The following is a 23,135-nucleotide window of genomic DNA, read 5'->3' as shown; positions in this document are numbered from 1 at the left end:
GAGCTGGAAAATAGCACGTTTTCTAGCTGTGGTGTCTGTTACTTTACATACTGGCAGGAAATACTAATATCAGATTTCTAATTCAGCCATGCAAATACTAAGATCATTAACTAATCCAGCAAAGTCAATGAAATCCACTGATTCCATTGCGATTGGGGATCCAAATCCACAGTCTGGTGTAAAAATCAAATATTCCTTCTTATGTGAAAGAATGTAGTCACTCAAAATATAACACCCCTGCATCCCACCGTGCACATCTGAAGACAGATTTAGTTTGAACACTGTGAAATAATACTGTGAAACATGGTCTTACCCAGCATCAGAGCTATTTCCACAAAGCAGAGCATCATTTTGCCCTTCCAGAAAATAAAAATGACCTGTTTAGAAAAGAATTTAAAAAATAATTATTTTTTTTTTAACTACAGCTCTCTGAAATACATAATCCAGATCTAAAAACGCTAAGGTGATTTCAGATGCAATTTTAAACACCTTGTATTATTTTTTTCAGCAGGAGTGTAACTTCAGAGTAAATACCACTATGAATTGTAGTAAGTGCCATCTCTCACAGCCTTCTGTTAAAATGCTAAAATGTACTAAAAATCCTGACAAGTGCTGCTGTGTGAAGGTGATATGCACTGTTCTCCTTTCACACTGATCACTGAACTAAATCACACTTTGTGAAATTATATTTTACACTTATTTATTACAATAATTAAATTGTACTTGGAAAAAAAAAAGATACTGATAATTTATTTTAAGGAGGGAAACTTTCTGATCAGCATTGCCAAGGGTTCCAGTTTGTCACTTACAAATGCTTGTGACAGTTATACGTGAGTTCTGTAAAAAACCACATGGCTGCCAATGGCTCCAACTGTTACAGGTGCTTACACACTGCAATTAGCTTGCTGACTGGTATGAGGGCTCTGGTATACATCTAAACTGATTAATTGCAACAGTCACTGACTTGTGTGAGAGGGGTTTTAGGGGTATATGATGCAATTATTGATCACCTTAGGAAAGAGAAATTGGATAGTTTCCACCAAATCACTCAGTAGCTAACCAGCCCATAAGCTGTATAGTAATCCTGTATTTTTCAAAAGACTTTTTAGATGGTATAGGCAACAACATCGACCGTCCATTCTTAGAAGAATAAAGAGATGGTAGGAAAAAAAGTTGTATCTGTTAATATGTACTTTCACTGTATCCTTGAATTTGTCCTTTTCCCCTCAAAGCAGACTCCTACAGTAGCTAAGCTCTTTATTTTGAAAGACTCATCACAGAAGGAGCTTCCTCCTGTAGCAAAGCTTACCATTTAGCCACAGGCAGGACACAATTTGTACAGTCAGACCACACAGCCCAGTGTCCCATTTCCAGCACAGACCAGAAGTACTGCCTGAGGAAGTCTGCAAGCACATGCCAGAGATGTAGTGCTACTCCCTTGAGCACCCTCCCAGCTTCCTTCCAGTGCTTCTGAAGCACAGCTGCTTCAGAGTTAGGGTGTTTCCTTTTTTGCTTCCTGAGGAAATTTTAAACCCCTATTGGATTTCTGCTCCACTGAACTGGCCTGCTAGTCTCCCTTAAACTGATCTCATCTGAAATGCTGTCGGTGCAGCTGAGCTTAGACTTGGCTGTGGCTGCACATGCTGTCACTACAGAAGCTAATGAGTGCTGGGTGTGAAGAGGTGTCACGAGTCACTGGCTCAGCATGGTGGTTTGCTGCAGGAGGTACACCATACCCAAGCCAGCTGCATCTCTTATCTTTCTCATCCTGTTAGCAAAATTCACCATTTGGGCAAGTTAGGTTTTTCAGCTGCACATAGATTTTGTTTGACAGTCTGTGAAGAACACAATTTCAGTATCTAATCATGCATACAGGGTACAATCTTCTGTGCTGCGCAAAGTGCACAACCCTGTGTGCTGCTGCTGTCACGCTGGGCTGGTATGCTTTGCAGAACTGCACTGTGCCGAAACCCAGCTGTAAATAGCAAAGTTAGCTGACTTGATGCTGACCACAGCTGACCCATATGAAAGAAACCTTATTCTGCATGATGTCAGCTAATCATGATTAAAACATGCTGGAACATAACAGCTGGTTGGGGATAATGCAAACCAGACTGGATAGAGTATACGTGGAGCAGTCAGTCGCAATCAGCACTGCTGCAGCTGAGCTGAACTGCTGAAATAGGGCTTGTGTTAAAGTTCTGAGGTTTATCCAAGACATGCCATGGAGCATGGTGGTCTTGCCAGCTCCACAGGCAATGGCCACACGGGCTTTCTCTGAATACTCTGGTACAACCATGTTTTTCAGGATGGCAGATACAAATGCTCAAAATAGCAGAACAGGAAATTTTTTAAAACAACTCAGGCTGAATGGCATAAGACCCTAATAGATGTAAAATTCAGAAAGGTATTTTGCCAGTGTAATGTGAAAAGTTTCTCACTAAATTCAAGACATATGGTTGGCTTCATTTTCTTTGACTGGGAAATATGAAAAAATCCCTGATGGGCAAGTACTTCACTTTAAGGGAATTTACAGTTGGCTGCATAAGCTTAGGGTAATGACTGAGCATAACTGTTATTACATAAAACAGATACTGAGATGTTTCACACTGACTGCTTCCTAAGTGAATAGTTGTGAGCCAGACCCAGCACATAGGACAAAGATGAAACCTTTGTGAAACCCAGCACAAACGAAAGTAGGAGCCTTGCAGTTCTTGCAAAATCATATGGCACCTGATAAGCAGGAGGTTTACGTAAGAAGCATTTGCAACACTGGATCAGAACCAAACTCATGTGTGGTGGGGTCAGCACTTACAAACCCTTCAATTTCCACTAATGATACTGCACTGGGACATTTGGGAGACCACCTGGGCTGGCCCTCAGGCTCTCCCCCACCCTTCTGCCAGACTCCAGGCACACGCCAGGGGCCTCTGTTCATTGCCAACTACAGCTTCTTTCTGCTCCTTTCAAATTACTGAGCAGGGGACTTGTCTTCTCTACCAGCCTCAGTCTCTGAGAGATCCACACCTATCTATCTGATCCACACCATTTACTTCATTTAGGCTGTTTCCATCTATTTCTGAGAAGACTCACTGGCAATATGTTTAAGATGAACTAAACATCTTCATTTAAGAAATAAAAAGCACTAAAAGAAAATATATTTTTTCTTAAGCCATTTAAAAAGTTAAGAAAATGCAGAGGCAAAGAGAAAATAGATATTTCAACTCAATTACATGGAAAGAAAGAACAGAGCTGGCACAGGGACATCCCAGGAGATTTTGCTAAGCCAAAATATTTTGATCTCATGGACTTGAGCTGCAAAGTACAGCAGAAGAGTAGATAATGTGAACATCACTTGAATAATTCTATAAGAAGCAATGATGGATTTCAGAATTACTCTTGCAGTCTCCCCTCTGTGTACCACAGCATATCTTGAAACAAATATGCTATCTAGGAAATAATAACTGAAGAATGTGTTTCATTAGTCAGTGCAAGATTTATTTCCCGGAAAAAAATTGCTTATGGCAAACTTGGCAAGATAAATGGATTTAGCATTAAGTTTATCAGATCTGATATCTCAGAAAAAGAACGGGGAAAAAAAAAATGTTTGGCTCGCTAATGCCAGTAGTGCTTACATAAAGTCTCTCTTAAATGGCATTTCTGAAAATGACCTCAAGGGAAAACTTAGGGCTTATGTACCCTATTTTTGCATAACATACACAACTATTGGAATAAAAAAATGTAGTATTCCTGTGAGATGGTGCCATTGTACTTCTCTGAGCTCCAGGTAACACTCTTTTTATTGAAGAAGAAGACTTAACTGAAACTAGGCTTAAGTGAACCTAGTGTAAAAGAACCATTTCTGTATTCCATCTGCCCACCCAGAAAAAGAGAACAGGAAGCTGTGAGAAAATCATTTTTCTTTGTGAAACTGCCTGTAAGCAAGGACAAGCTTATTAACTTCATAGTAAGACTCATAATTTCATAATAGATTTGAACCTGTGTGTAAATACACAAAAGGTTGAAGCAGCCATTTATTAAAGTATATTCTGTAACTAATGCAGCATGATTTTTCAGGATCTTCAGGTCTCCTTGAAGTCAAATGAAATCAGAGATTGAGTTTATAGATTGTTAAAAAACAGACAAACAACCAAAAAAAAAAAAAAACAACACAGAAAATGAAGTTTGACCTTGAAGACCTTACTTAACCTTTGTTGTACACCGTATCATGGGATCTCTCTGAATTCAAGTGTTTAAGTAAAGTGAATTTCACAAAAAGATTATATCTTGACTTAAGAAATTAAGATGGAAATCAATCACAGCCATTGATCAGGTGTGTGATGATGGTTAGAATTATTTCTATTTGAAATTTGTCTGTCTTTGACTTACAGGTATTGAACCCATTATATCTTTGCCTGCTAGATCAAAGGTATGTCTATGATGAAATTTCTGTTCCCCATGAGGTTTTTTTCAACTGTAATCAAATCACCCCTTAAACCTTCTCTTTGATATGTTAAGCAGGTTGAGCTCCTGGTCTATCTTGGTATAAAGCATGTTTTCCAACCCTTTAATCATTCTACTCTTTTCTGCACATTCTCCATTTTTTTAACATTCCATCTAAATTGAACTTTTTATAGTATTCCAGTGGTGCTAAATACAGGGGTAACACTGCCTCCTAGTCAATAATTTATTTATGCGAACAGGATACTATTTAGCTTTTTGGCTGTAGAGTTTTAGTTTTAATTTTCAGAGTCCTGGCTGCTCCAAAGCGTCTTAGGTGCTTTGCTGAAGGCCTTCCAACTGCATTTCTATATCTTGCCTTTGTTGCAGCTCTGCAGCACGTCATGCAAGCTGCTTTGCCAGTGCTTTGCAGAGCCTCTGTGGCACTATTTTTCCTTTGTTCTCCTGCTGTTTTTTTTGATGTGCTTTTATTCTCATGGTTAGTACCTGTTAACACTGTTGCTACAGCAGGTACTCACGGGAAGCAATTGCCCCTGTGTGAGAACCACCCCTCTTCTCCCCAGCCTATTCTTGTGTAGCTTTTGGTTTATATTAGGTAACCTAATAACATGCATGTATGAGCATAAAAATGAACCAGCCATGCAGCACCTGCCCTGATCAAAAGCGTGTTCCAATTAGTGCTAATAGCTCTGTAAGCAGGAAAAACATCTAGGGAGTTAGAGCAGATCCTAATCAAAAAAATATATGGTTACTATGGTAAAAGTATTATGTGGCAATCAGCCTGCACTAGAAAGGGCACCCAGGGGAGAAGACTCACCTGGGAACCCCAACACTTCTCTTCACAGCTGTCCACTGTTTTCAGTTTTCCCTTTCCCTCTCCCTTTTCTTTTTCTCTCTCCCATTCAGTTCTTTCACTGTTAAGAGACAATGTATGCCACCAGCTACAGTCTGGTGCATGTGAACCTGTCTCGACATGAATTGTCCAACACTGATATTTAGGACAGGGAACTTAGGTTTGCAGTCTCACATTTAACTGTGCTGAAGTACATTTGTTTGCCTATTCTCAGTTTGCCAAATGGCTCTGTATCAGCAGAACTGTTTAGAAAATTGTATGATGGGAATTTATCAAAATGGAAAAATGCATCAAAATGACTTCTGAGGAGGTTTTTCTGAGTTTTCCACTACTGAAGAATTTAATTAATCTAGAGGATGAAGTCTGCTTGTCAAATCTGTGCATGATACTGATCTCATAAGGGTGGCAGGTGAGTTTGAGGAAGATGGCAACATTTAAAAGATTCAGGACAGTTGGAGAGATGGTCAGTAAAAATAGGGTGCTATTCAGGCTGGAACAATGATCTGTGCAAATACAAAGTGGGAACCTAATAAGGTTAATGCCTGTAAAAGATTCGGGAGACAGGTAGGCCACAGGCTAAACATGATTTAATGATGTTGCAATTGTAAACAAAGGCAAGCACTAGCCTAGGATATACAAAGCAGAATTATAAATTACTATGTGCAATCCTTCTCCTTTTAGCAATCCAATCCACTTAGCAGGCCTCATGTGGAGGTGAAAAGCCTGGATGTGGGTACTGCACTTTTATAAAGAATGTTTATGAACAAGAAAGGATCCAGAAGAGAGATCTAGGTCTAGGAAATAAATCCTAGGAGAAAAGGGTGATAGAAAAAAGACTGAAAGAGCAGAGAACAGGCCATGGCAACATGAAAATAGTCTCTGAATACCTTTGAGACATTGATTAATGATGGGGAATAATTTGTTTTCAGGCCTGTGGTGAAGTTGATAAGAACAATTAGCTTAGATTGCAGCAGAAAGATTTATGTTAGACCTTAAATAAACCTTTTTAAAGAGGACAGAGAAGCACAAGAATGGGTATATGGTGGTAATACTGAGGACTCCTTTTCTGGATTCCTCACTGGATGTCATCTGTCAGAAATGACACAGTAGTCTATTCTGAATTTATTTTGGGGTATGGGGATATAAAATGCTTAAGACTATTCTTTTAGGAACTCATTGGGACCTCTGTCTATCCCAGGGAAAGTGTGGATTTCACAGAGAGATCTGAGAAAAAGCTGTATCAACAAGAGAGACCATGCTCTTCCTTCCGTCTTCCCTGCCAGCCACTGGAGCAGGTTGATGAGAAAGAGAATATACCACTAACTAAATCCTTTCTAACTAAAGGTATCTTTCTTCCTTCTCCTTCTTTCTAAGAACTGAGTCAGCCACATTCTTGAATAAGAATTATGCTGACGATACTTACTTTCATCCTCAATGTACCCCTTCCAGTCAAATGGAGCCACTGTTGAATTAACCAATGTACCATTTTCACCAATGGTGCTGTTGAGCTGGGAAGTAATATTTGTTTCCAGAGTAAAATTTTCTGGAGGCCACTGCAGGCATTTATTCCTCAAGTTGCCCATGAACAGCTGCAGCCCTATTAGTGCAAATACACTCAGACAAAACACAGTCAGGATCATAACATCCGAGAGCTTCTTCACAGACTGAATTAGGGCTCCCACGATAGTCTTCAAACCTGTAAATGTAAAAGAATTTTTATTCTGATATTCAAAATATTTTTAAAGCATAAAAATGACGTCTCCTAGTAAAGTTATAGATTTCATGCAAAAGCCCAAGTAAATGACTGTAATGTCTGTGAAATAACACTTTGGTGAAGAGCTTTTTCACTTGTGAAGATGAATAAATAGCTGGAGTTCATGTTCATTTGAAACTGTGAATGGAATGAGTTGCATATATTTCAAAATACTTGTTTTAATACTAAAACAAGTGACTTTGTTATTCATGCTGTACATGAATCTCACATAGGTCTTTTTTTTTTTTTTTTGTCAATACCTCTTGCCCCCAAACCTTTGCCATTAACAGTTTTATAACATACCAGATTTAGAATACAGTACTAAAGATCCTGTTTATCAAGAAATTCTATCAAAATTTAATGCTATAAAACTGGAGATGGTTTGGAAAATTGCAGAATTTTAAGATAATAAATCCCCCATGCAATGCCCATGCTATTCTTTATTATCTTATTCCTTTATCTTCATTACTAAATCAACATTTAAAACAGTTCTATTTTACAGACACAAAGATTCACAACAAGTACCACATAACATCATATAGGTAAAATACACATGGGTAAGAAAACTTCAGGGTAACTGGTATTTGTTGAATGTGGAGAAGAAAGCTTGACATCATAAGATGCAAACCACACACGCTGTGTACTGCAATGTCTCATGCAAGAATCTGTTAAACTCAAAGGCTGATTTCAAAAGGAAAGAGCTCATGTTAAAAAGCAATGAATCAGAGATCTCAGTGAATTCCAATATCTTCTGATTCCTGCTTTTTTTGTGGAAAAAAATAAGACGTTTAAAAAATATGAATTTAGTGAATTAAATTCAGCCTCAGTGTTTAACCTAGCTCTCACCTGGAATGACTGATATTGTTTTCAAAGCTCGGAGAACTCTGAATGTTCTCAACGCTGAGACATTGCCCAGGTCCACAAACTCTGTCACATATCTGTAATAGGGGAGTTCACACACAAACACAATGACAGGATAAAAAGGAACAGTTGGGAGGTACAAGGGGCCTAACACCTTACACCAGTTACTTCTTACCTGGGATTACAGAAATAGTTTTCAAAGCTCTCAATACTCTGAAAGTTCGAAGAGCTGAAACATTGCCTAGGTTTACAAATTCTGTTACATACCTGTAGGATTAAATCACAGTTATTCAGAATTTAGGCAAAGTTTATGCTACTTACTTGGGTCTTTCATCAAGACCGTTTTGGCGTTTTTAGCAAAAAAATTAAATAGCAACAGTCAGAGGTTTACCTTTCACTGCAGTTTGCCTTGTGTTAATATGCTTTCAGAGCCTTCAGTTAAGTTAAATGTCTCTGAAGTGAATCACAGTGATTTAACTTTGAAAGCCTAAATTTTATCTAGACTAGATTGGTAAATTTGTAGAATGAAGTCAAAGGGATGCTCCTTTTCTGCTCAGAGGAAAAAATGCAGGACATGAAATTAGCCTCTCTAATACTAACTGGACTAATGGCTTCTGCAGTATTTATGTTTACTTCAAAATATGCATATCAGAATGTGAAAAATGTTTTAGATAAAGTAAATCTGTACAAGAATTTCCATTTGACAAAATTGATATGTATTGATACTAATTTCATGCCCTTTTTGGCCTTCACTTTCAGAAAAAAAGCAAAAAACAAACACTTACGCAAAGGTAATGACAGTGAAATCGAGCCAGTTCCATGGATCTCGAAGAAAAGTAAAATCTTCTAAGCAAAAGCCCCTTGCAATGATTTTTATGAGTGACTCAAATGTATATATTCCAGTGAACGTATACCTGGAAAATATTAGAAAATTTAATTGAAGTAAGTAACAACGTTTTATATCTGCATTCTGTTAGAAATCTTAAGATCAAATGAAGGATTTTTTTAAATTTCAAAACTGGAAAAGAAAGCAGTAAATAAGCAGTTTCTTCAAAAATACATTATATTCATTGTACATATTTCTGTATTTATATGCATTAGTTGTGACATGTTGACATGTTCAGGACAGTGGTCCTGATCTTGTGCATAAATCAAAAGAAATAAAACTACCAAATAAATGACATATATTAAAAATTTATCTGCGACACAGTTTAAAATTATACAATGCTGGATATGTTACTGTAACCCAAGAATGTTTTGACCATAAGATACTGGATACTGTCAGAATCACTAACATCTAAACCGTCTAGTATAAAGTCTAGAAAAGGAAGAATACAATCATGCACTGAAGTCTTACTTCAGGAATACTTTTGCTTAAATGCTGTCCTTAATTGATATCTACAAATAGACAGCCATGGTTCTGCTATTAACGCAGTGGTGTAAAAATGTGGGGTAGATGCTAAACCATGAAGAGAACATGATGAAGAGATAAAGAGAAAATGCTAAAACATGCGAGAACTAGTGGAATCCAAGCACAACAATATCTGTAAATAACTTTTTTTTTTTTCTACCCAAATGTTCTCCCAGATGGAGTTTTGAATAATTATTCAACATTTCTATGTAGTTGAGAGAGGAAATAGTATCTCGTGATATTTCCAGCCAGCACACATGACCGCAGTTACTGGTATATTGTCTCCCTGAGGAACCGAGACATGGCTATCTTTAAATAATATATACAACTTACTCTACATTCTTTGTCCAGTCCGGAGGGTTACTCATGGTCATAAATACACAGTTGGTCAAAATAGTGCACATGATAAGCATGCTGAATAACGTAGATAATAGTTAAGGAAAACACAATAGTAATACATGCAATATCATATCAGCCATCCATCTTAAGTACAGCAAAATATTGCCAATTATACTAGCCTGAGTAGGTCAAAAACTGACTCAAAATAGCCACATGAGGGCAGCAAAAAATAAGTAATACAACAAATTTTTGCCAAACGGTTAATTTTTCCTCTAGTCATCTCTCTAAATGATGTGTTTAAAAATAGTTGCAACAGAAGCTAGTTTAAACTAAAGAAAGCAGTTTACAGACACATAACTTGTATATAAGAGACCAGAATTTTAAAATGTCTTTTACAAAATTAAGTGGACAGTATTTTGTGGTTTGAGGTGTATTTTCATACTTTTTCATACTTTGGTTAAAACCCAAACAACAACAATAACTAAAAATAACCCACATAAGCTTCACTACAGGTGAAAGAGGGATAGAAGTAAGAGCTCAGCCTAAATTTTACAGAAGAATGGTGCTAGCATTAAGATCATTGCTTAAAGCTGCTGAACCATTCCAAATTAAACATATCTTTTTGAGTCAATATTGAAATCACAGGGAAGGATTTACCTTCCTGATTCATATAGATATGCTGGTGACCTTTGTCTAAATTGCTGAACAAGCAGTGAACACTGTGATATCTTTATTTAAGTGACTTAACTCATGTTGAAGATCATGTTGCCATACAAGCTCTGAATAGTAAAAATCACTGTTCTGTGGCTTAGAATAATTAATTACGATGCCCTGAAGTGTTTGTCTGCACAGTCCACAGACAGTATTCAAGATTCTGAATTAACATAGCTGGGAAATTCCATTATAGAAAGAGGGTTCATTTTGGTAGTGGAAAAATTTGGAGATGCCTGTCTGTAGCTTCAGTTGTCTCATAAAACAAAGTACATAAAATGTAATTGGATATATAGCACTCTGGTAGATAAAAAACAGTATTCTTACTTTAGGGATGTTCTTAAGAATAATGTATCAGTAATTACTATGTGAAAAAAATAACAGAAACCTCACATGAATTGGTGGAATAAATACTATTCATTCAGATTATATTTTTGGTGCTAAACACATATGTTTGATACTGAACTAAAAAGAAGGATGTCATGATTCTTACAGGGCTAGACAAAAAAACTCTACCACCATATATATCACGTACCACAAAAACTAATTTGAAATAATGTTAAGTCACGAATGGCTGGCATTCAAAAGTCAGGCATCAGACTGAAGAGGGCCTATATAACTCATCTGGTGGACAGGGTGGACAATGCTCTCTGAACAAACCAGAAGTGTGCAACAAATTAGATTTGCCTGTAGGATCTCTTCCTTCTTCATCCTATATTCTCCAGGTATGTAGCAAATGAAGTACCTTCAAAAATTATTCACTGAATCCTTACGAATTGCAAGAACAAAGTTGGGAGATAATCTTAGCAGTTAAAGCATTTGAATGTCCTCTTAGGAGAGCTGCAGTTCTAGCCCTGTGTAGTGTATTATGTGTTTACAGCTATTTGTCATTCATAACAAAGGCCACAGGCAGGTCTTTGCATGTCGCTCACTCTCTGTACATAGCTCGCCATGTGTGTGCGCTGCATGGCCAAAGTGCTATTCTCTCTCAAAACAAACATACTTTGAAATCTTAACCCTCGCCAGGCTTTCTCACATTTGAATCTCCAATGTAACTGGTACATTCAATGTCTGTGCCTCTCTTCCCTCTTCTCCTACATTTGGAGTGTTTGACTTATTACCTCAACCTTCCCTTAATTTAGTATTTTATGTTGTATAAGAATTTAACTATACACATACATTCTGATTTATGGTGGCTTCTTCATGGAAATGTACTGTATTTTTCACACTGTTCTTATACAAGCAAGGATTAGGGTTAGAGCCACTGCACAGCCTTGCGCTAATCAGTTACTGCAGCAGCTGAAGTCTCCTATCAGCTGTGTGGACTTTTTGGGAGATGGAGATTGGAAAAAATAGATAATACCCATTGGTTTCACAGACAGCTGCTGGCAGTCAGGAAATGCTGAGTAACACAGTAATTTCACTTTGCAGAGGCTATCATAGGGGTACTTAGCAAGGTACCACTTTTTCATTTGAGCATCTCCTTGTTCCTTTCTAACACTCCTTGCACTCTGCAGTTCCAGACACTGCTGCCTGCCTTCTTTGTCTGCTCACTCCCCCACCTATTCTAACCTTTTAATTCTTTCCTATTCATTGCAAAAGTCTGGCCATCCTCCGTCACTCTTGCATTGCCCTCTCAGTTGCACATTCTACCTTGAGTTGAGTCAGGCAGGCAAGAAGGGAGGAATAAAAAAGGTGAAATACCAGGAGGTGAGTCAGCAGAGAAATTCATGCTGTTACCACTTCCTGTGTTTGGTATTACAATAAGTACCAACAGTGAGGAAGAACAATTGCAGAAGTCTCTGAACACTGGGGAGAGACACACTGTGCTTCTGTGCAGGGGCAGCAACATCTGACCATGCATGTGGGCACATGTGATCAGAGCACCATACACAGAGGTTCAGAGAATTTGGAGGACATGCAGATGGAGGTTCTCCAAGATGCGCCCATTTCACTATGCTCAAAACATATCTTTCGTGTTGAAAGCAAAAGGCACAGATCTTTTACAGAGGCCACAATGCCAAGCCTCTGCCTCAAAACATCAGAGCAGAGGGATTATTGATTATTGATAAAAGTCACAAGATTATTAAAAATAGTAAGCCACACTACCCTCTAATCTTTTTCTTATAAACTAACCTTGACGAAATATGAACATCTGAAATTCAAACTTTATCATAGAACATATTAAGTTAACACATTAATAGTTGCAGTGTTTGCACTACACTGAACTAAAAAAAAAAAAAGAAAAAGGAAAAAACTATGCACCCATCCTTCTATTTAAGAGAAAATAAAAAATCTACTTCTATATTTAAGATAAAAATAGCTTCAATTTGTCAGTATTTGGCTGCATTTTCTCACCATCACCACCACAGTGTCCTCAGGTCTGTCAGGTCACTTACTGTCCCCAGCTGCTCCCTCACTCCTTTCCAGGCACTTTCCTTTCCTCCTCTCACTGCTTTAACTTCCAGAGAGCTCAGAGGTAAAGGTCTCATGAGCAGTCAGCCTTGTTTCTTACTCTTTCCCAAATGCCTACAAGACTCCACCAGCAGTCTCTAGAAACAAGACTTCTTCCTTTGGCTAAGTGTTCAACATTAAAAGTTTTACTATCATATTCAAGTTTTCATTTGGTGGCTACTTTTCCCAGTCCTGGAGTTTTGCAAGAAAGTTGCAGCAAAACCTCAATCTCTAGAAACGTGCATCAACTGTTATAAACATCAGGCACCAATCTCATATGCCAGACTAAAACCTTATCTCGTGCACTGTCCCATCAGTTATGGTCCCCCAATCTGTCCACCAGATGCACATAAAAATACACTGCAAACTACCTGCTGGATAGCTACCTGTGCTTTCTGGCAGTGTATGAAATTTGGCAAAGGCATATGGTGCAACTGGGCAAGTTTGTGAGTGTGAGATTCAGCATGCCTGAACCAGGCTTCCAGGCATGCTACTGCAACAGCGATTAAAGCTGTTTGTGTGGATGGCCTTAGAAAGACCCCTAAAAGGCAGGAAAAACTTAGACCTGAGATAGCTGTTTTTGAGCAGCTGTTTATTTACCTATTTGCCTGCAAAACTAAGAGCTTTTCTGGAATTTGTGAGCACAAACTGTTTTTTAATATACATATATACACATATATTATGGATAGGCTTCATAGCACAAAGAGTCAGAAACATTTAATATTAAAGTTAATCTGAAGAAACTTTTCTGAAAAATTCTTGTAAATTCAAAACGTCTATAACAAGAATGTTAAAAAAAATGAAAAAGATTTGAAAATTAAAAATCAGTGATTTATCAAATCCACCTGTAAATTTCAACAGCAGAAGTATTGAAATTCTACAGGATAGCTAAAATGTATCTATATGATATATAGAAATTTCTTAGTATTTATAGAAACTTAACATAAGACAGACTGTAAAATAAAATTAAAATTAAAAGCTTATGGAAAACTTTTATTTACAATGAAATAGAAAGAGATGTTTTTTCTTACTTTTTTGTGTAACATTCTGAACCACCATTGAAAAAGGATATGAATGTACCAAAATTTTAATAGCTATTTTTCTAAGAGGATTGAAGGGAGTTAAAATGTACAGGGCAGAGGTGGCACTGAATCGGAAGATTGCCTTCCCTTTATTCAATACTATAAAGGTCTGAAAAAGAGGAAGAAAAGACATTTCATAAGACATTTTATATTCAATGTAAATGCTCATTTAAAAACCTTTCCTAGTGACAATCACCAAAATTATAACTTTTTGAATAGCCAATACACAAAAAAGACTCACTTTCAAAATAAAGCTTATTTCTGTACCTACCTGATGTATAAAAGTATAATTTTAAATATAGAACATTTAATTCATTAACATTTCTATAATACTGCTTTGTTAAACATCCTCAGTATATGATATATTTACATGATCTGTTTCTTGGAAAAAAAGATGCAGAAACAATTAACGAAAATTATAATTGTAGTTATGGTTTCCCATCAAAAACTCTCTCTTCCTGTTCAAAATACCATAAACAGGAAAACGTTACCTGTGGATGTTAATGATGTGTTAATAAGAGAAATCTTTATACAAACTGATTTAGTAGACTGCCCATTCCTTCTCATTTTTTAAAAATTCTAGTATGTTTCTTGGTCTTTGCGCTAAAGAGAGAGGGAAATAGCAATAACACATCTAGCGATGACTAGGCAGAGCTCTGAGGACTGTGGACATCTGAATACACCTTACCAGAGGAGAACAAGAGACACATCCCAGATGACCTCTCTGCAAAATTGTGGTTTGAAGGTGTGAATCTTCCCCAGAACACAGAGAACTTGTTAAATTTAACAGCTAAAGAGCCTATCAAATTTAGAGAAACATGAATGCATGCAAGCCTTACTTCAGATAACTGATGATGACTTTGTGGGCCTAAAAGCTTGTATGTTTTTCTCAAATAAATCCATGGTCCAAATATGAATTACATGAATGCAAACCCTACAGACATTGCTTTGCTTACACTGCAGTCCATCATGGCTGCAACAACATTAACAATACAGCACTGCAAATGTGGACTGTCAGGTTTCTTTTTGATGCTCAAGTGCTCTTCAGCTGCAGGATCAATCAAAAGAGAATGAAAAACACTGCAGAGGAAAGGATCAGTAAGTTGGAGGAGACCTGCATGCCGTGGAAGGGATGATGCAAGGATTATGGCCTGAATTCAAACACAGTTACAGGTATTGAAGAATATGGCAAAGAAAAATGTCTAAAATTGCTTTTTATGTTTTGTCAGAGTTGTACATTTCTTGGATAAACTATGATAAAGCCTCCTTTTTATCATTACGTTGCTGAAGAAGTGAGCTGTAAACTAGGATGCCAGTGGAAATGTGGGAATATGTTGATCTTTTTCGGTGTCTGTGAGGTCGAGTGCCACTTCAAGACCATGAGCAAGTGGACCACAAAACTATTTCTGGGAAGGCCATTACACCGAGAAAATATGCCAAAGAGGTTCAAGAAGGATGATTCTTTAGTCTGCTTATATTTGGGAAGCTTAGTATTTATGGACCGTGAAGTACAGATACCAATTTCTAGGAGCATCTGGAAGATGGAGGGAGATAAGGGTTTCTAACAGTCTGTGGTAGGTACCAAGTACTGAAAGCAGAGGAGGAGTCAGGGATACTCCCTGAGGAAAAGTTAGCCCAACTTGCTGGCTTCTTCCCTGAGCTGACTCTCTGTCCTGGGTCTGCACAGCACACCTTCAAATAAAGACCAAATCCCTTAATAGTGAGGGTCCTTAATACTGAGACTTCACAAGCACAAGCTCAAAATCTGTAGGAAAGATGTAAGAGGTGTATTTTTTTTTTCTCTGCTTCTGCACAGAAATGGAGAATCTGCATATGGAACTGACAGCAATGGGATAAAGCTCGAGCTAATATTCCTAAATTATATTTCCAGTTACAGATAACAACGACCTTTCAAGGGTAACGGCGGTTGACCTTAATTGAAGATTTCATTTTAAATATTGAAGCAACCAAGCAGATGAATGATGTTCTTTGGTACAATGTTCTGAGGGGAGGCAAGTTTCCCCTCCCAGGTCCATCCATCCCTGGCCCCCAGACCTCAGAGCTCGCACTCCCAGCTTCTGTAGCTATGAGGTAGTTGACAAAAAACACTAAAAATCACACTCCCTACCAACTTTGCATCTAAAACTACACCACCTACATTTAGTCAACCTACATCTTTTTAAAAATCTTTGAACACAAGCGTATTAAACATACATCTCTTTTCTAACATGCCTTATGGAAAATAACAGCATGCTGGCACTGCTCCAGTTTCAGTCGGAAGCTGCTGCTATTTTAGCTGTTCTACTTTCTGCTGCCCTGCATAAGCAGAACCAACAAGCCTTAAATTTCCCATCTCAGTTCTGATTCTTCACCCAAAACATCTCTGTGATGGGAGCCTTGAGAATGACTCTGTTGGTCCTCGGACTTGTAGCCTCAAACATGAACTAAAATTGTATCTCATCTCTGAAGGAGAATTTTCCTAAAACCTGCAGGTAACAGCTAACATCCAATCCCTGTGTAAGCTTCCCTAGTGAGCCTGCGATATGGCACCCCAGTCCCAGCCCAGATGCAAGCCAGTGTGTAGGCATTGTGGATGAACATGAAACATTGCACCCAAAGCTGTCAGGACAAAGCAGGCATATACTGAGAAAAGCTAAATAAATTCTAAATAAACTATAAGATTAATATTTGTATATACAGGATTATGTATACTTTCCAGGGCTTAGGTTTTATAAAGTGCTTTAATGATTTTATAAAGGCAGACACTGCTCACACTCAAAGTATGCTGGTGTGGATATTAATTCAGTGAAATCCCTAAAGAGAGGTATCCAATTTGCAGCTTTTGTGTCTGTAACCTGGGTCCCAGCTCTGTAACTTCTGTCATATTTGATCTGAACCCAGACACTGCATTCTTTGCAGGGCAAAGAAGGAGGAAGAGTATTTTGACAAGACGCAGCTAAGAGGGAAGAATCCACGCTGAACAAAGACATAGCCTCTGAGAACCTCTCAGGACAGAGAGTTCTTTAAACCTTATTTCTCCTTTCGTTCCTCCTCGTTGACTTTAAAAGTAGTTTCTGGAAGGCTGAGTGCTAATGCATCGCACTTCCACTTCCCACGGTTAGATAAACATCATTTAAAAACTCATAGCACCTTCTGAAAGGCAAGTGGTGACATATTGTTGTGCTGGTAACTTAGATTCACAGCAAATGGTTTCTTGGGGAAAGCCCTAGGGACAGCTAGAACAAAAGACTTGTGGCATATTTCAAATTGGCATTTTCTTGTTTTGTTTTTATCTTTTCAAACAATTGTATTCTAGGTAGACCTTATTTTTTTGCTTTGCTAGAACTTTTTAATTCAAAATTATTTCACTTAAAGCCATCAACAATATCTAAAATCACTAGTGCTTTCAGCTTTTCTGTTGTAATGAAGTTAAGTAAAGTGATTTTACAGGCTCTTTTTGATTCTGCAAGCCAAGACAAGTCTGGGAATCCCAGGAGCTAGTGGTTTGATCACATTAGGTGACTGGCATCAATCAACATCCTTCTGGCAAGAGGCAGGGCATGCAGTGGCAATCAGCAGCAATGATAAATCTACATTATAGAAGGAGGAAAGTGAAGTAATTCCCATTTAATCCCAACTATCATTTCCCTCCTCTTTAATGTGTCAGCCTAGCTTCAAGACAAAATAGCCAGCCCTTAAAGTAGGGAACTAAGTGGACCAGATTTTGACGCATGCCTGCAGGTCGGGATCTTCAGGGATTCCAGCTGATCTTTTCTCTATAGATAGCAGTGTGAACTTCCTTGATCCTTTGTGATGGCAGCTTGAGCATGGACAGGCAGTCACCATTGTACCAGGAACACACAGATTTGCTCTTAAACAGAAGAGGAATGTAAAAAGCGGGTAAAATCCAGGTTCATTTTTACTCCGTTTTAGACAAAGAGTATTGCAATGACTTAGAATGCTAAATTTAACACTTCTAACAATAGGCATTACTGAGCAACATGGTCAATAGCATTTCATTATAATAAAATCATAAGAATATAAGAACAGGTATTATATTATAATAGAAGAATTATGTTCCCAGGGTACAGTTGCTGACATTCAGGCTATCTGAATACAGTGTAAATCTATACTACTATCAGGTGTGACTTTGCTATAATAGGCTGTTCTGTTGTCAAACAGAGGTCGTCTGTTTTGACAGATTTTTTGCTTTTGCCTTTCAGCTTCAAATTAATATTGGGCATGAATACATCCTCTATGGTTGTAGGTTTTACATACCCAAACAGAATGCTAGCACACCTATCTGTTTATTTCTCTTAACAGGTTTTCCCATTTCTAACCTTATCCAAAAATTAAGGCTCTCATACCAGCTCAACACAGTTATTTATTCCTGTCTAAATGTGGATTAACCTATATAAAATCATGACATGTACAAACCTATTGCTTAAGAAAAGAGTCCCAACGATGAAACGTGAAACATTCTAGATGCTTCAGATTTCAATGCATGAAAAAAAAAACAACAAACCAAACCAAACCAAAAAAAAAACAGTGAATTTGTTCAATCGTGCTACAAAATTGAAAATTGCTATTGACACATTTGAACCTCGCTACTTTTACAGTGTAAGGAGGTGATCTGGAAGAATACATTTTCAAATGGGATCTTTCAACATTATGTAAGGAGGGACACTCATTTTTGAAAAAAACTCCACTGACATCAGAAAAAAAGTGGTGATTCCACACAAGATCCACTTTAGAACTTTTGGCAAGAGCTCAGCTCTGCTGGCCCATGATATCCTAAAACAGGAAAAAACAACAAACAAACAAACAAACAAACAAAAAAACCAACAAACCAAAACCGATGAAACAACCAAACAAAACCAACCAACCAAAAAAAAAAACCAACACACCACCACCCCCCACACCAAATCAGTGAGGGGGTTGCAATATGTTGGAGGGGTTGCAATACGAGGCGGTTGCAATATGATATGAGGCATATCATGGATGATTTCACTCCTGACTCAAATTTGGAATAAAGAAGAAATTCCTAAAATTCTAATTAGGCTAATTAGCAGCTAATTAGGCTTCCAGAAGAAGCAAGGTGAATGTGTTCATTAGCATAACCTGATCAAAGCTGTAGGTAACCATTTTTATACCCTATTTGAATGTTTGGAAGCCAAACTTACATAGGTTCTGCAGATAAATCAGATATTGTATATGCAGAGATCTTAGAGATATGAAGCAACAGTGGCATCTGCTAATCCATACACTTGTCTTAAATCTTTCTTGCAAATACTTATTTTCCTTCATTCTGCAGTTTCTCTTTAGACCAATATAATTTCAGATAGATGCTTCCCCAGGCAGCAATTTATAATCTCTAACCATCAGGCAGCAGCTGTCAGACTGTTACATTGGCATAGTTTGTGCTGATCGACTCCTTGGCTTTACAAGATGGAATTCAGAGAAGGGTAAAAAGAAATCTGTAAAATGGTACGGAGGTGAATGCACTGAGCATTAGGAGTCTTTTGATTCTTCATGGAGATGTTCCTTACTGCTTCAGGCTTTTCTCAAACTATTTCTCCTTCTGAGGCTTGGAAGAGCATCAGCTGCTACCAAGACTCTTGAAAGACAAGTGAAACAAGACAAAAGTCTTTCCAGAATTCACATATAACTATGTAAGAAAATCCAGGAAGTAGGTATTTTAAAATCAAATTATTGATGTAAAATTGAAATAGCTGTTGGAATTTCTGTTAGGAAAATCTATTTTCCTTCTATTGAAGGAAGGAGGAAGGGAGAAATTTCTAGTGGGTGAGAAAGTTTTGTCATGTCTTTGAATGAAAGATCTGTTTATTTTCCTATACTATAGAAGATTGAAGCACATAGTGGAATGTGCATAGTGGAAGTGGATGTGCAGACCAGAACAAACAAGAGAATCCCAGCAGGAAGTACAGTATATGTTATTTGCCGATAAAATTTATTTAGTGTGCAAATTAAAAGATTCGTCCTTTCACATAGGCAAGATCTAGAAACTTGATTGAATATGTTCAGATAGTTTTGTTCCATTTCTTGCACCCTGTCAGACCTGCCTAATACAGTAGGTTTTCACCTCCATCCGTGAAAGGACTGAACAGGTCTTCAATTTCTAAGGGCTCAAGAGACATACCTGTTGGTCATACCAAGCATGTCTTCCCCTGTGTAAGACACAGAAGACAGGTTGATTTGACTGTAAAGGTCCAGGATGCACTGTGGGCAGGTAAGGATATGATGATACATGATTTTTATATCATAAACAGTCAGACACAATTAGTACAGAACTCCACAAGGCCTGCTTTTACAGAAACAGATCTTTTATCTTTGTAAAAGTAGAGCTGTGATTTAAAGATAAAACTTCATACACTGTGAATGGCAGATAAAGGCACTTTCAGAGGCATCAAATAATAAAGATAAAAATATTGTTCTTTCACATAGTATTTTCTCTCTTGTCAAAACAGGACTCATAAATCACATAAAATTTAGCAAGCTAAAAGACACTTAGAATACAGCACATTGTGCAAATCAAAATAACTCCTATCTTGATATTTATAGAGTTTTCATAACCACAGTATCTAATAATTAAAGTATCACCCGAGCTAGCTATCACTATGAGCTGTAAAGCTTTTCTGCTGTACACAAGCTCTGTAACAGAATCATCCTGGAAGGACTGCAGAGCTGTTCAAGGCCAGTTACAACAGAAACTTTAAAAACAGCTTTACACTCTCCTTATGATATTTTCCACTTATCCTTGCGTTTCTCTGATTCCATATATTTCCCTAGAATTTGCTACCAAAGCAGAATCCTGGGACCAAAGTGTGTTATAGATTGGTTCATGCTGTCAGTTTTAAATATAAAGAACCTCAGAGAAAGTGTGGCATATCTGTGTACTTAGTTTAAATAAGTCTTTACTTTTTTTTAAGTTTGCAAAGTATTTCATTCATAATATAGTATGTACAGAAAAATGCATATATTATTACACTTAGAATCCTTACATTTATTCAAAATCAAAGACTACTTACTATGTTTCAGTTTTGATGTTCATATAAATTCAATTATATCAAAGGATATAAATCTGTATAAATTTTGATGTAAACTAAAAGAAAACAATGAATGGTTAATAACCACTAAGGTTGATGGGTTCTGTCCTGTGCCATAGGGGGCAGTGGGCACTTTGCTACTGATTTAGAGATCAGTGTACAGGAGAATAAATTTAAATTCTATTTATTTATACCCTGCTATTGTTTAACCAAATTATACAGTCAGTCATCATGTTACATTTAGTGCCATTTGATTAATTCAATGTTAAAAACCATACTTTGTAAAACTCATCATTCTGTAGAGAACTCATGCGTGAAGGCCACATGAGGGTAAATTTGTGCTAAAACATGCATTAGCTAAATCAACTTTGTATAACAAGATGTTAAATATTTATTTACCATCTTTCTGGAAGGTGGAATGTATATGTATCACTGGCATCTAACACTTTCTGCTATTGTATATCTAGTCCTTTTAACAATGCTCAGCTGTTTCTGCATTATAAGAATGACATTTTCCTACATGGTTGCCAGTTAACAGATGAAGAAACAAACTATATTATCCACTGTAAATAAATGAAATAAACATGATGAAGCTTTCCAAACATTGTCATATGAACAGGATTGATATTAGACTCACTTTTTTATTGATATAATATGGGTCCATGTCTTCCAAGGGCTCCGACACCATTCCTGGAGGTATGTCGCCATATATAAATGGAAGTGTTTTTCCTGCCTCCAAATCACTGTTTGGCTTTGGCCCATTTTCATCATCATTGTCTTTACGATCTTGTTTGGAATTCTTAGCTTTTTCTGCAGCAATACGTTGTTCAATAGCTGCAAGAGACTCTCTAGTGAAGTATTGGAAGCTGTCTGGTCCTGGTGGTACAAGCACTGGCTGCTCCATCTTTTCATCCTGCACATTTTAATTAGCATTTACTCTTCTGCATAGGAAAATTCTAGAAGAAAGCAGAAAATAAAATTTAAATAAACATGTTACAATCACTGAGTAAGAAAGATGTAACATTTATTTTGAAATGCTTTTGTTTATGCAAGCTGTGCTTGTAGCCCAGAAGGCTGACTGTATTTTGGGCTGCATCAAAAGAAGCATGGCCAGCAGGGCGAGGGAGGTGTTTCTCCCTCTCTACTTCACTCTCATGAACCCCACCTGGAGTACTGCATTTGGCTCTGGGGCCCCCAGTCAAAGAATTACATGAACCTGTTTGAACAAGTCCAGAGGAGGGCCACAAGGATGATCAGAGGGATGGAGCATCTCTCCTGTGGAAACAGGCTGAGGGAGTTGGGGTTGTTCAGCCTGCAAAAGAGAAGACTCTGGGAAGACTTTATAGTGGCCTTCCAGTACACCTAAAGGGGACCTACAGAAAAGCTGGGGAGGGGCTCTTTGTCAGGGAGTGTAGTGATAGGGCAAGGGAGAATGGTTTTAAACTAAAAAAGGGGAGATTTAGATTAGATATTAGGGAGAAATTCTTTACTCAGAGGGTGGTGAGGCCCCGAAACAGGTTGCCCAGAGAAGCTGTGGATGCCCCATCCCTGGAGGTGTTCAAGGCCAGGCTGGATGGGGTATTGAGCAACCTGGTCTGTGGGAGGTGTCCCTGCCCATGGCAGGGGGGATGGAAATAAATGATCTTTAAGGTTCCTTCCAACCCAAACCATTCTGTGATTGTGATACTCTATTGGAATATTCAAAAATACAATATTGAAAATAATATAAAGAAAAATAAAATAAGCAGTTTAGTTGATGATTTGACATTTGTAAAAGGCATTTGTGTGGTTGTTACGCTATTTATGTAACCTGCAATAATTTCTCAGCTCTAGAACTGTAATGGTCTTTTTACTGTGAATAAGCAAAAGCATGGTACTTAAGAACACATACATTATTTCCTCATAGCTGTAATAATCTTAAAATCCCCTCACACTTCTCCAGAATCAATCAGGATTACACTGGTAATTATAAGCAGCAGAGCTCATCAGTATTAATGCAGAAATTTCCACTGAGTTCAGGAAGAGTAAACACACATTGTAGAATCATTTTATACTAAACAAATAAAATAATCTCTGTATATTATATGAGGGACCAAAGTAGAGGTTCCAAGTAAGTTTTTGTACAGTAGTGATTCTAGGTAAG

At 37.6% G+C, this 23,135-nt stretch overlaps 1 protein-coding gene across 6 annotated transcripts in view; it reads right to left on the bottom strand.

Annotated features, from left to right (window-relative positions):
- Nucleotides 1-23,135, bottom strand: part of LOC308198552 (sodium channel protein type 1 subunit alpha) — a 103,992-nt gene that overhangs the window by 51,585 nt on the left and 29,272 nt on the right. For 3 of the 6 annotated variants that reach the window (XM_080601143.1, XM_080601147.1, XM_080601145.1), the window contains exons 3-9: nt 21,630-21,948; nt 13,917-14,034; nt 9,673-9,763; nt 8,714-8,842; nt 8,104-8,195; nt 6,738-7,010; nt 314-377 (exon numbers count right to left, since the gene is read on the bottom strand). In XM_080601143.1, coding sequence (XP_080457269.1) covers nt 314-377; nt 6,738-7,010; nt 8,104-8,195; nt 8,714-8,842; nt 9,673-9,763; nt 13,917-14,034; nt 21,630-21,896 — 1,034 coding nt within the window. In that variant the 5' untranslated portion in view covers nt 21,897-21,948. Of the gene's footprint in view, nt 1-313; nt 378-6,737; nt 7,011-7,913; nt 8,006-8,103; nt 8,196-8,713; nt 8,843-9,672; nt 9,764-13,916; nt 14,035-21,629; nt 21,949-23,135 lie in introns of those variants that run through there. The other 3 variants (XM_080601144.1, XM_080601146.1, XM_080601148.1) reach the window with 2 other exon arrangements.

This window comes from Anser brachyrhynchus, assembly GCF_964034855.1.
Source record: "Anser brachyrhynchus genome assembly, chromosome: 7".
Taxonomy (NCBI): Eukaryota; Metazoa; Chordata; class Aves; order Anseriformes; family Anatidae; genus Anser; species Anser brachyrhynchus.
This window is presented reverse-complemented; position numbering and strand designations above follow the sequence as displayed.